Genomic DNA, 13,083 nt, shown 5'->3' with positions numbered 1-13,083 from the left:
GATCTGAGCAATAACGAAAAGATTGTATGCGGAGTCTGGTACTGGAGAATAATTGTTGCCAAAAAAGGACTCGCCACCACTGACAGAATCGATAGCCGCAGTAGCAGCAGCCGAGGAAGTGGTGTTTGTCGGCTGTAACAGGGAGGCAATTGTAAGATGGATGTCGATTCGCCCAATGCCCTGAAACGTTGCTCCAGTGCACCACAAATAAATAACCTCCTGGCTAGCACCACTGTCGGTGTGCAGCCGATGGAAGAAGGACAATCACAACCCGTGCCAAACACCAGCGGTAATAGTAACAGCATCAGCACCACCAGCAGGATGAACAGTGGCGGCCTACAACATCAACATCTTCAGCAGGTACTGTTGTCTGACGGACATTCGGAACAACTTCACGCAGGTAACGCGAGTATGCTGAATACAAACACTTTCCACCAAGGAGCAACTGCAACAGGATCCAGGTAATTTTTGAATTCATTTTAAGTCTACGTATGATAAGGATACTACTATCGTAACTTCCTGCTTCTTGTGTCTGTTTCACTTCCTCCACAGAGAATCACTTCCCACGTCATTTTCGAACATATTTACGCCACGCGTAAGACGATTTTCCGCTAGTTTCAGTCCGCTGGCTGTGATTTCGAATGGCAATGCCAGCCCGGGTCGGAATGGTAGTGGAACACCGGGACCGAGGTTAACGCCACGAATATCGCAGCTGCGACAGGAAGAGTGTGCCGATGTGAGCAACAGTCGGGAAGTAAACCACGAGCGAGAAATTCACACTGCCATGCAGATGTCGCAAAGTTGCGAAGATTTAACGCTCGTTGCGGAAAACTGGTCCTTTTCTTCTGGATCCGCCGGGAAGATGGTGATCGATGATCTCCAAAATCCACTGCACGTCGCCTTACCCACGATCGGCTCTACGTGCTGTTCTAGTCCATCTCCCACGAGGTAGGTCACCCGTACAAGGTTTGGCAAAGTAGGCAACGCGACACGACTAATCAATGGTGTATTTTATGTTAGCAGTCGTGGCGGAATCGGGTTGCAGTATCCAACAACGTCGCCCTCACCGACCCGAAAGTTCGTCACACGACGTTCCATGTCACCGTGTCCGCTGCGACCCAGTCCACTGAGTTCGTCGGTGAAGCGCAAATTTGATCTAGAGGACAACTATGGCAACTGTTACTCACCACCATCGAAGAAAGTTTTTTCCTCTGAAAGGTAATTCATATGGGTGTTTTGGAAGGCCTAAAACTGTGTTATCTATATTTCTGCTTTCTGAATCTTCCGTTCACCACACACAACAGAGGTACATCTCCTGTTTGTCAAACGCCATCACCGTCACCGATATGTCCCAGTCCGGATTCATCGACGACCTCGTTTGAGAATGGTAGCAACAACAATAATGGCATGGGCAGCAACATACCACTGTGCGGTCCGTTCCCTCTCGCGGCCACTACCAGCTCCAACAGTGGGCGCATAACACCAAAGTTTTTCCTTACCAAGCTGTCCGGTATTCCGAGTCCGGGCGCAACCATCTGCTCGACGGCACCCTTCGGAACGATAAGTACGATGACTTTCGGAGGAAACAGTGGTTCGAGCAGTGCCTGTTCTACACCGACCGGTACAACAAACCCGATTGGGTCGCTTGTCGGTACAAACGCTACCCTAATGATGGATTGTGGCGTAAGTAGCAGTACGGGCGGTGGCACCGAGTGTAGAGACACTACGATGGAAGTAGGCCATACGGTGGGAGCAAACATGTATGAAGATAGATCTATGGCGGTGGATGAAGCGACGGGAGGACGGACGAAGGATGCGGTTAATTCCGATAGCATTAAGATGGCATGTGATGAGAGCGAAGCGAATATTAGTGATAATCAACGCCGGCGCAGACTGACCATTGGGCCATCGGTGGCAATCAGTGCTTCGCGTGAGTTGCGCGAACAGGTACTGAAATCGGCACTGGACCCAGATGCAGCCGGTAGCTGCAACAGCAACAGCAGCAACAGTAGCAGTAGCAGTAGTAATAGCAACAGCAGCAACAGCAGCTCCATCACTAGCGATAGTAATAACAGTGCCAACACTAACAGTAGTCGAATGAGTAGCTTGGCCGTGAGTGGCCCCGGTGTAAATGCTCTCGACAGCAGTAGCAACGCAAGCACGAGCAGCGTTGATACGGGCGGCGGTGCTACGGTAGCAGGTGCTGGTACGGCCAATGCAGCCACCATTTGTCCCTCACTGACATCGTTTCCTATGATGGCCATACCGAACAATCTGGCAGAGATTGCAGAATCGTGAAGATGCCGCAAAAGATCAATACACAGATTAGTGGTGATCTTTGGCGTAATAGCGATACGGTGGAGCGAAGCAAGCGAGATGTTTCGGGGACAATAAACAAATCGTTACAAACGAAACGATTAAGGAGAGACAGAGAGACCGAGCGATAGGAGGAAAAGCGAAGCAACCACCGCGGAGCAAGATCATTACAGCAACACTCAGCTCCGCTGTGGAAATAAAGCGCATATTGCATTCTAAAGTGTGTCGTTATGAGCACACAAATATCGTATAGAAATGATCAGACGATTTAGGGCGAGAAATGGGTAAGGTTAGTCTTAGGCGCGTTAGGCGGGCAAGCATTCGAAAGGAAATTTAGTCTTGCATATTTTATGATTACCAGTTACATTGGTGTTACTTTCATCGTTTGGTTCTTTGTCGTCAATTCCCATAGCCTAATGTGTTACGTGAAAGAGTGTACATACACAGGGTTTCACCATGCTTCTACTACCATTGTTTAGTAGACGTCCACATCCTTCTGTATGTAGAAGTTTGATGAATTTAATGCAAGTTCCTCTGAATTGATCCAGCTCTTTTCTTGATAATAGAGAGTACGTTCAAGTTGGTAACACCTTACATTGAGAGGAGGAAGTTCCCTATGTGTACCGCAAGGAAAACTGCATTGTTTATTAGGGATGAACCAAAAAACAAGGTCGTATATAGTTTGCTTACAGGAAGTTGGCCCACAATATGCACTGAAACACTATTATTAGCAACGTACGATTATGCAACGTATGCAAAAAGGAGCACAAATAATAATTCTGGCTCCACGATTGAATGTCGAAGTATTAGACGAGTTGGGATGCATTGGTGAAGCAGGCAGAGCGTATGAGTTGGCATTTAAAACGTTTAAAAAGCATTACATGAGACATATCCTTTTTGCCACACGAACACACATACTGATCCGCTTTTAGGGCACGTGATATGGGGTAGAATTAAATTTGCGCTTGGCTTTGTTTATTTTTGCATCCCGCGTTTCTGATCGGCATCGCTTTCGTACGGTTGCAAGTGGAAGAAGCAGATACATTAGCCGTATCCACGAATAGAAAGTAATTTGTGATTAATTAAGCTTCGAAATGAGCGAAAGTAGGCAGAGCTAAGAAATGGAACAACGCCATGCTTTACGGAAAGCGGTTCTGACTGGGTAAGATTTCTCTCACTGCATTTCTACATTGTCGATCTGGATATTAATGTGTGTAGAAAATGGGGAGAAAAAGCTTGTGCGCCCGTACGGTAAACAGGAAACTGTAAAGAAATAAGAAGTACATATTAATAACAGTGAATAAATTCGATAATATTACTCAGGTCTGTGTATTGTCGTTGTTTGCGCCGATACATTGTGGAGCGAACGATGCCATAAATGGCGTATCAGTGACAAGCGTTATTCACTATCGCGTGCATTTTACCAACATGCTGTAAATTATCGTTCGATGAATAGTATCGCGTTCGTAAAAAAAAGCAGAACGGAGCATGAATCAGACATGCAAAATGATACGGTCAATTCAGCACCATAGATTTGAGCAATACCTGCCGCGCTCCATAAATCGTATTTATTCATTCGAACAACATAAATTTCGTGACATCAACGCAATGTGTGCGAGCGTTCGTGGTGTGATGGCCATATCGATATGTCCTCGTAACAGGACGATGCGAGCATAAACAGTACACACAAACACACACACACACACACGCGTACGCATGCAAATGAGTAGGACCAATTTTCCCTACATTCATAGTTATGCATCGGAACGGACCCGGTATCGGTATCTAGTTTTCGAGCGTGGCAACGCTCTCGACCGTGTCCGCGTGCTGGAAAAATGGATCGTTTTTTTTCCATTTGTTCCATTTTTCTTCGCCGCGGTATTTGCTGGATGGTGGAATTAATCGCAATATTCATGATAAATGGTGGCGCAAAGACTGGCCCTCGATATCCGGTCCGATAGCGATTATTATTGGTGTGCTCTGATGTTGTGTGCCGATTTTTCGATGCCCCTTTTGGAATGTATGTCCACATACACCAATGTACACATACACCGGGCAGATTGTGCGATGTGCTGCAGCATGTGCAGGGCCGGTGCTACGGCATTTTGAAATTTTGCCGCCAAATGGTGTGGTGTGTCATTTATTATTGAAACAAATGCACACGTACACGTAAATAGTCATTTTCGGCCTCACCGTACCATTTGATACGGTTGGTGCGGAATGGTTCTGCTTTCCCCCCCGGCGAGGACGGTCCTTCAATTTCGTGGTGTTGGCAATAAATTAGAGATATTGACCAATTCGTGAAAAAACTTTGTTAATTTCTAGAAGGATTGTTACTGAAGGAATTAGCGTCGTCGTAAAAGCTTTCCATACGAAGGACACATCGTATGCATAATTTAGTTATTTTACGATTTAACATTTAAAATTGTGTGTGTTGGATCTTGAGAGATTATTTGTAACCTGACTTCTGTTTAACTTTTGTTTACTACTATTTATCCATTTTTCATCAAGACCTCTGTTGCTCTGGTTGCTAAGTGTTTTATTTTCCCGTATGCATTCTCTCTTGTAACACACAAGACGATTTTGACAAGACGATTTTGACAAGACGATTTTGACAAGACTCTTTTGTAGAATGCCTTATATCATGTTGGATTGAGGGTTTCGAGTCACATATTTAGATTATTTTCTCGAAACAGACACTTTTGAAGCCGTCCAAAATTTCACCTATCTTAGGCGAACGGTCAACTCCGGCAACAGCATTGATGTTGAGACACGCTTTAAGGTGCTGGACGTCAACCGACCATTCTACAAAATGAATAATCTTCTCTTCTTAAAATATATGTACAGGCTATCGGAAGTGGGGCTACATAGAAATAAAATAGTCCAAAATCACAAAATCCGCTAAGTCGCTATCCCGTTTTTCTCAACACAACAGTTTGCCTAGACTGAGAATCCTGGAATTCCTCAAAAACATGAGAACCGTAGAACCCACTGAGTTTTTCATAGAATATTCTTCTGGGAAACTTTCTTTTTTTTCTCCACTAGATACCCATTGGGGATGCCATATTCATTTTTTGCTTCGCGTCAAGGAAATCTCTGTAAACAGTAGGTAAATTATATTTTATATTTCACATACTCTTAAATGCGTATACTGGCAACTGTCAGTACCACATCTCCACTATATGAGATAGTTTATTCGCTTGAAAAAAATCCCCCAAAATGACCTTTTTCCGAACTTCGAAGTCTACATCTTTCCTCTAAAAAGGTAACACTTTCCACACTCAACGACTAGCGCATCCTTGTTATCTTGATTAACGAACGTTGCGAAGCATGCTGTCCAGATCAACAGCCACACTGACTTTGTCCTCCATCGGTAAACACCTTCCTTTGCGCGGGATCTTAGCGGGAATTTTCGTAACTAGGAGTGTTGGTGTAGCGCTTGCACCACATTTTTACGATGCAAACAGGCGGAAACGTGCACCGTTCGTTCAATACCGTCGGTATTCTATTGGTGGCCGTCCTGTTGCCATTATTACCCTTGCGCCAAACCCCGAAACAGCTGCAAGGTTGTAGTAAAAATTCAATTTATCTTTACGCTTCTTCCCACCATCTGCAACTCCGCACAAAGCCAGGAGAACGGTGAGGCTGTTCGGTGAGCCGCTCTTTCTCCCCTGCAGGTGGTGAGTCGTACTGGGGGCGCTTTTCACTTGCTGGATGACTCCCGAAGAACTAACTCGCTGACTAACTCGTCTTGAACATTTTCAGCCGCAAGCAGAAGTGCTTTTTTCGCAAGGTCTTAGATTGCTCGCAAAGAAGCAGTTCCCACTGCACGCCGGCACGTCTTGCGCTTGGCTTGCTGGTGCGCCATCTTGTTCCGCTTCAGTCCGTTTGTTAAGATTGTAAAGTTTTACTTACTGTCAATGGGTTTGTCTTTCGGTTGGAATTTTTCTAGTGCCATTTTTATTACACAAGTTCGTGTTCTGTTCTGCAGAGTTTGTTCGTGATGGGAAACCGGGCCCCTGCAGGTTGCCCGCGTGCCGGAAGTACTGCGTTCGCTTTGGAAGACGTAGCGCATGACTAGAGGTTCCATTGCCGGTTTGTTTGACATCTGTTAGAAATAGTTTCTTTTCTAGTGTGTTTTTTCATCCCCAAACCCGCTCGAGGATGACGACTTACAATTTCGTATGCAAAATAAGTACTCTATTCGATGCAAAGGTTTTTGATTTTTTTGAATTACCTCATCTCTCCTTTTGCACTTCCACAGAGTGCAGACCACGCAGAACCATCTTTGTGTGTGTTTTTTTGCAAAGATACCACGGGAAATGGATTCTCATTTTTCACAGTCACTTTGTCACCAAGTGTCTTTTACGGGGTTTGCTTGCCCCCGGTCGAACGGTGATTCTAGTGGCCAAAAGCTATGGGAAAAGAATCACGTGAACATTTCACATCAAGCGATGAACGAGTGCAGCGATGGCAGTGCTTAGCTGGTGACAGTTCCACGATGGTACGGAATTAATTTATTATCAGTGCTCTCTTTTGGTTTTGGTGCAGACGCGCCACACCAAAGCTCAAGCACGAAAGTTTGCATTGGGTGCACTTTTTACGCCTTTTTTTTATGCGAATGGTCGAAGAATGGCCATCCTTCTCGACCCTTCCATTGCGTTCGGGCACGTCCTGTCTCGCAAGCCCCCGGGATGCGGATGTCCCGCAACGCGGCGGCCAAAAGGAATTCCATAATTTATCATTGATTGAGTCTGTAAAATGAACCGTCTCCAGCTGGAAGCATCCGCTGAAAGGATGAAAGTTCATTACGGTGGAAGCACCTTAATGAATAAAAATAAAACGTCCACGGAATGGTACGCCAAGCAGCTTTCCACATTTTTTTCGCTTAGACAAAGGGGAACGTGACAGCAAACGTCCTGATCTTCGACTGAATGCGATGTATTACTCTCGTTCTTTAGGTACGGGGGTTTCGTTTTGCGTTCCTCTTTGCCCACGGGGAAATTGAATTCCGTATCCGGTGAGGATTTAAGTTTCTTTGTTTTATTGATTGCGGAAATGGATGCAGGGAAAAGGCGAGAGGGAGTTTCAATTTTCAAGAAATAATTCTAATTATCAGATGCGTTGCGGTCGAATAATTGGATATCATGTAGGTGAATTAATTAACTTCCGGTTTTGAAGATTTTCTTGACGTGGCTTATATATGATGTGATTTTGAGTAATGAATAATTGAAAATTAAGTTAGTTTCGAGAGGAAATGGGTATTTGGTTTTTTTTATTTTTACGTATAAATAACATAAAAACTGTAATCTAACATTTTAAAATTTGTACACTTGTACATACACATTTGTTCTATTATTTTAATTTATGATCTCAAATTAACAGATATATCATTGCGTTACGGGTGAAACACCATGTATTACGATATTTGTCGCATCTGAAAAAGACAGCTCTGAGGCTCCTTCCTAAGAAGCTCACGGAGACACTCTGAGTTAGAATTTGTCTATTTTCATCATCAAAGGTTCCATGAGCATCTTCCCGGTATTGCCAAACCTAACACCCAGGTAGACAGTATTGGGTCTAAGAATCTGTAATATGTGACACATGATTGGCATTTCTGCCGTATGCCCAAAATGGTATTCATCGTAACCGTTTTCTGACAATCATTCCTTCTCATGAAGGCATAAAAGCTGCTGTGCCTTGTCAATTTCAGGATAGACCATATGCAACGCATTTATCGACGCGGAATAAGTGGCCTAGGTGTTGAATTGTAATGACGTATGTCAATTCAAGTTCTCTACAATACATCTTTAACGTATCTGTTATTTCTTAGTTATTAATTTAATTCAATTGATATTTGTTGTTATTTAATTCAATTTCACACAACAGACGGCCGCAGTGAACGTCTATAGCGTCTACGCCGTGCCTATCTTATCACTACAGAGATACTATTGCATTGACTACCTCAAGATATTCTTCATAATCCACAAGTTCGGAGTGAAATTGTCCCATTCACGGAAAAACTAGTCGGAAACTATCAAAGAGGACTCCGAAACGGGAAATTAACCAAATGTTCAACAAATCTGCGGTGAAGCAACAGCTCCACTTCTATCGAATACCGGATGATTGTGCATGGAACTCTCAAGGCTCTTGCTAAATGTCTATGGATACTAGGTCACTTCGGACCACCTTTAACCGAGTGTTAGACAGTGTAATAATAAAGGTCGACTTAAACGAGGGCCATAATTACTGCTAGGTGATCGCAACTTTGAAGTCACTAGAAATTTCAACCAATCTTGGACCAACAATCAACACTGACAACACAATTAATGTTGAAACACCCGCAGGGCTGATTATTAAACAGTCGGGGGATTCTTCACCACCCAAAACGGTGACGGTTGAAGCTAGGATTTTGGAAGATTAATAGTCCCTGTACTCACATCAAACTTTAAGACATTTAACTTGGTTAAATGAGATGGAAGCTTCTGATTCTTTTAGTTTAAAAGAAAAATGTTTCAGAAAGATTTTTGAACTCAGAAGAATTAATGAAGGTGTGAATTCAACGATGAGCTCTATGAGAAAGAGATCTAGGAACTGTGAGCTTTATAAAGCACTTCATTTACAGGTTTTTGTTAGCAGTACGATTAACGAGATAATTTAATGTTTTTCATTCACTTTAATTCATTTTCATTATTAGTAATAATATAGTGATGTGTAATGGAGCATATCACGTAACACTTCAGAGCCTACTTGTGTTTCATTTTCATTGATTTTCAAGCTGGTTAGTGCGTTTGCTGATGCTTATTTCATATTGAGTGGATATTGAGCCTTCTTCTATCCGACGAAGGAGCCATAGAAAACCATCTACGGGCAGTAAAATGTATGTATTTATTAATGATACGGTAACAAGAACGCCTAAAGCATAGTGAGAGACACAACACAACAACCAAGCTGCGAGTCGTTCTGTCCCTAGCGAATACGATTACGCCCCATGAAGGCTGATTGTGTGGAATGTTACAGAATCGCAGGCGGAAGAAACCTAGGTTCGAAGCATAAGGATTGTTTTTTATGCTCCCGGTTCAGTCTCGCCCACTTAAGACCGGTGCCCACATCTACAAAATATGTATGAAGTCATCGACATAGACTAAAGCAAGTTAAACCAACTGTAAAGAAGTTCCTGTGTGGTCATCATCATCATCATCATCATCGTTGAGGTTTGTCGTGCAGGCGACGGATTACGGTGGAACAATAGAGACCAAATCGAGAGGAAAGCGGTGAAAAAATAATGAACAGGATGTGTCGGAACAAGCGGAACCGATTCCATTTGCAGTTGGAACAAGAGAGAGAGAGACTGATCGAATGAGATTGCTTCGGATTGTGAACTCGTTCGAGTGGTCTTGCGATAGTGCCTGGTACGAGTACGAGTAGATGCACTTGCGGTCGAATAAACAAAACATTGCCGAGCAAAAATAATTATCATCAATTAATCTCTGTAGCCTGCCAGGGGTACTACAGCGTTGGCCAGCGCGCTAGAACCATCCCTTTTGACACTGTTGTTCAGGCATGTGCACGCAGGTATGGGGTTGCTTTATACTCTTTTGTCCCACCAATTGGATGTACTGCTCCTATAAGGCTCACTGCAGTCGGACGATGACAATGGATGGCTTTGGCCTTGTTCTGTCGCATTGTACATCGCTTCCCTCCGGGGGGAATTGGTAAGCTCGGTGTCAACGTGTCCGGTGAGCCGGTCGTCTCGAACGATAGTAATTAATCTCGCACGAGCGCTTGCACTACGACCCCAACTCACACACACCCGCACAAATTGGATGTCTTTCTTTGGGGGATCCCATCTTCCTCGCTTTGCACCGTTCAACCGCTTGTTCGGAGCGAGAGTACAAGCCCATCCAACCTGTAACTCCTTTGGTAGCCTTCCCAACCTCAAACTCCGCGTGTGCATTATTGAACAGCAAAAGGCATCGCCTTCAGGGCAGGTTTGGGGACAGCCAGATACACACCTTCTCGCTCGCCACTGCCGGCTGGTTTATGTAACCGAGAAACAAGTAGATCGATTGTTTGGCACTTTATGAGTTGCTGCTCCGTGTAAGGCAGACTCGGTTGACATTAGATAACCGAGCAAGTTCCTTGTAACGTTCCCCCGGGTACGTTTGTGCCCGAACCACCGCAACACCGTGCTTCTACGGTGCAACGTTCGGAATAATGTGCAGTGAATGCAAGCTGGCAAAATCGGAGTTCTACCACACGGACCACATAATGTTGAAACTAATAAATTTGCTCAAGAAAACACGATACATTCCGTAAGCGTACGTGTTCATGTTACGCAGCAGAATACATCTTCCAAAGCGAACAGAGCAAAGAGTGAGAAAGGAGCAATGCTTTACTTCCCCCGTTTGGAAGACAGTTCAGTGTGGGTTCCATGCCCCAAAAACACAATTCGCCCGAAAAGTTTCAACTCACCCCCACGTTGGTACAACACCGCTATAAAAGCTTTAACGAAATTTTGGCCAATGTACCAAAAACCGAAACGCGCTACACCAAAGGGACGAAGACAAGCGGTGGGCTCCCAATTTGCCTAATGGCACTTGATTCCGTCCGTGCCGAGTCACTTCGCTGAACTTGTTCAATAAATTTGGACGTGCTGGCTAAAGTGGACGTAGATCAGACGCCGTCGAAGGGTAAAGTTTTTCAGGTGTTCATAAAGTCGCAAATAAGGTTATCTGGTGGATAAGATCGACAGACTGTACCGAGGGGGGGTCGGTAACTTTTCCGATGGATGTCCCACGATAAGGAGAATGGTGCGCTGGGGAAGATTTTCAATGGACCTCCTGGACACGTTTGTGGGGAGGTGATTTTTTTTTCTTTGGGGAAACTTAGTATTTAACATAGTTACGAAGAAAGGATTTGTTGTACCATTGTGCGAAATTACCGGGGATATTTTGGGGAAATTATACGTTATTGGTCAACGTTGACATTGAAGTTACCGATGAAAGGGTATATCTGTAACTTCAATGTCAATTACTTTGGTTCGTTTGACTTGTCAAAACAAATTGGAAAAAAGTTGTAATTCTTGTTAGTAATTGTCTAAGGAACACTTGTCTTGTAACTTTTTAGATATCATAACAATAGATTGAAAGGATAATAATGCTATATACCATTACTTTCCTTCTACTTGTTGCATATAATGTTAACTACTGCCACTTCTCAGAATAGTTACAACGCTTGCAAGTTGTTAGTCGGAAGGTGTGACTTAGTGACCATGTCATAAACATCAAAGTACCTGTCTCCCTGCAGCTACAATGGCCATCCAAATGGTTCTGGTCCACCCTACCGGAGCAATACGGACATGCCCAATATCATTTGTCCGAAATGGTGGGGTATTCCTAGCTTATGGTGCAATAATTTTACGACCAGGAAAGCATCTTTGGCCACATGACAAACGCCTCGCATGGGCATGGTGCTACGAAAGCGAATGGGAATAAATTCATTCATGGCCAGACAGAGCCTGGAAATGGACCGTCCCATTTCATGATTTATACAGATTAATTACTTCTTCTTCAAACGAGAACAGTGACCAAATGTGGAATGTCCACTGGCGTTGGTTAGATGAGTTGTAGTACACATTTTCCGCCCGAAAATCTTCCGGCATGTACGGATAATCGGCAAATCGGTGAAAGGGGTCAGGGCACGGGGTGTCAGAAAGCATATTTTATGCTGATGGTAGCGGAACGTTTCGTTAATACCATTGCTCCTAACTTGCGGGCGCAGCCAAAATGCATCCAAAAAGCAAACGTACCACCCTCCTTTTTCGGGCTGCGAGCATGTTTGAGGCTTATATGAAAAGTTTCACTCGGGACGTGCAGAAGGTTGTGGATCTATATGTGTGATTTGTTTGCTAAATGGACCCACACACACATGAGGTACACGTCGTTCGTTGTCCGTGGTTCGTAAAGGATCAAACGATGGCCAACGAACAGTCGAGTTCGAGTAACGAATGATAGACGTTGTACGAAACAAAAAAAAAAGAACCCCTACATAGCACGATGCAATTAATGCCCATCTATTCCAGTACTTAAAACTCATCTTCTATAAGATATGTGTGTGGAAAGAGCAGCGAAAATTTGGCTGCAACTTCGCTGACTATCGGATTACGACACATTGTGACGGCAATCTAGCCCGGAATTGACTTTGGATGGTACGATGGTATTAGAAGCTAAAGGAACCCGGTAGTCTCTCGTGACACCAGTACCTCGTCCACGGCAGCATAAGAACAAGTGCTTCGCAAACAACGAAAATCCCCCCAAAAAAAAAAAAACCAAACGACACTGCTGCACGCAACTGCACCGTCTGCATGTGAATTTTTCCCCAAGGACTTAGCCGTTCCGAGCGTAAGCCTCCATGGTTTCCGGCTATTACAGCGCCAGACACACTAGACACACATCAGGGAAAACGGGGTCGGTGCAGCTTCAACAGCAGCACAGTACCATCACCGGCACGAATTAATGTGTGTAGCTCCGCATGATCGTACATGACGCACAAGGATGGCACCATCAGGACATTCCCGGAACAGCGCGACCGGAATGTAAACCGATATCGGAACTCAGAGAGGATGGTTCAGCGATTGTAAAATGCGTACAGAATACGTTCCCTGGTGGTGGTAGATTGAAGGTACCATCATATGCGCCATGGTCAATGCGTAAGTGCATGCATTGAATACATATTAGAAACGATAGGTAAACTGGGATGAATGCT

At 44.2% G+C, this 13,083-nt stretch overlaps 1 protein-coding gene across 1 annotated transcript; it reads left to right on the top strand.

The window, feature by feature from the left end:
* Positions 1-138: 138 nt before the first annotated feature.
* On the top strand, positions 139-2,298 carry LOC128714504 (uncharacterized). Its single transcript, XM_053809379.1, has 4 exons — positions 139-461; positions 553-948; positions 1,024-1,218; positions 1,305-2,298. Exons 1-4 carry the CDS (start codon positions 157-159, stop codon positions 2,296-2,298), a joined length of 1,890 nt encoding a protein of 629 aa, XP_053665354.1. The 5' UTR covers positions 139-156.
* Positions 2,299-13,083: the final 10,785 nt, after the last annotated feature.

This window comes from Anopheles marshallii, chromosome 3 (genome assembly GCF_943734725.1).
Source record: "Anopheles marshallii chromosome 3, idAnoMarsDA_429_01, whole genome shotgun sequence".
NCBI lineage: Eukaryota > Metazoa > Arthropoda > Insecta > Diptera > Culicidae > Anopheles > Anopheles marshallii.
The sequence above is the reverse complement of the archived record's forward strand: the minus strand, read 5'-3'. Positions and strand labels throughout refer to the sequence as shown.

Bases quoted from the DNA above. Each gene is read 5' to 3' on its own strand.
- LOC128714504 (XM_053809379.1), top strand. From the start codon at position 157: ATGGATGTCGATTCGCCCAATGCCCTGAAACGTTGCTCCAGTGCACCA. The intron at 462-552 runs GTAATTTTTGAA...CTTCCTCCACAG, and splicing joins GCAACTGCAACAGGATCCAG to AGAATCACTTCCCACGTCAT. The intron at 1,219-1,304 runs GTAATTCATATG...CACACACAACAG, and splicing joins AAAGTTTTTTCCTCTGAAAG to AGGTACATCTCCTGTTTGTC.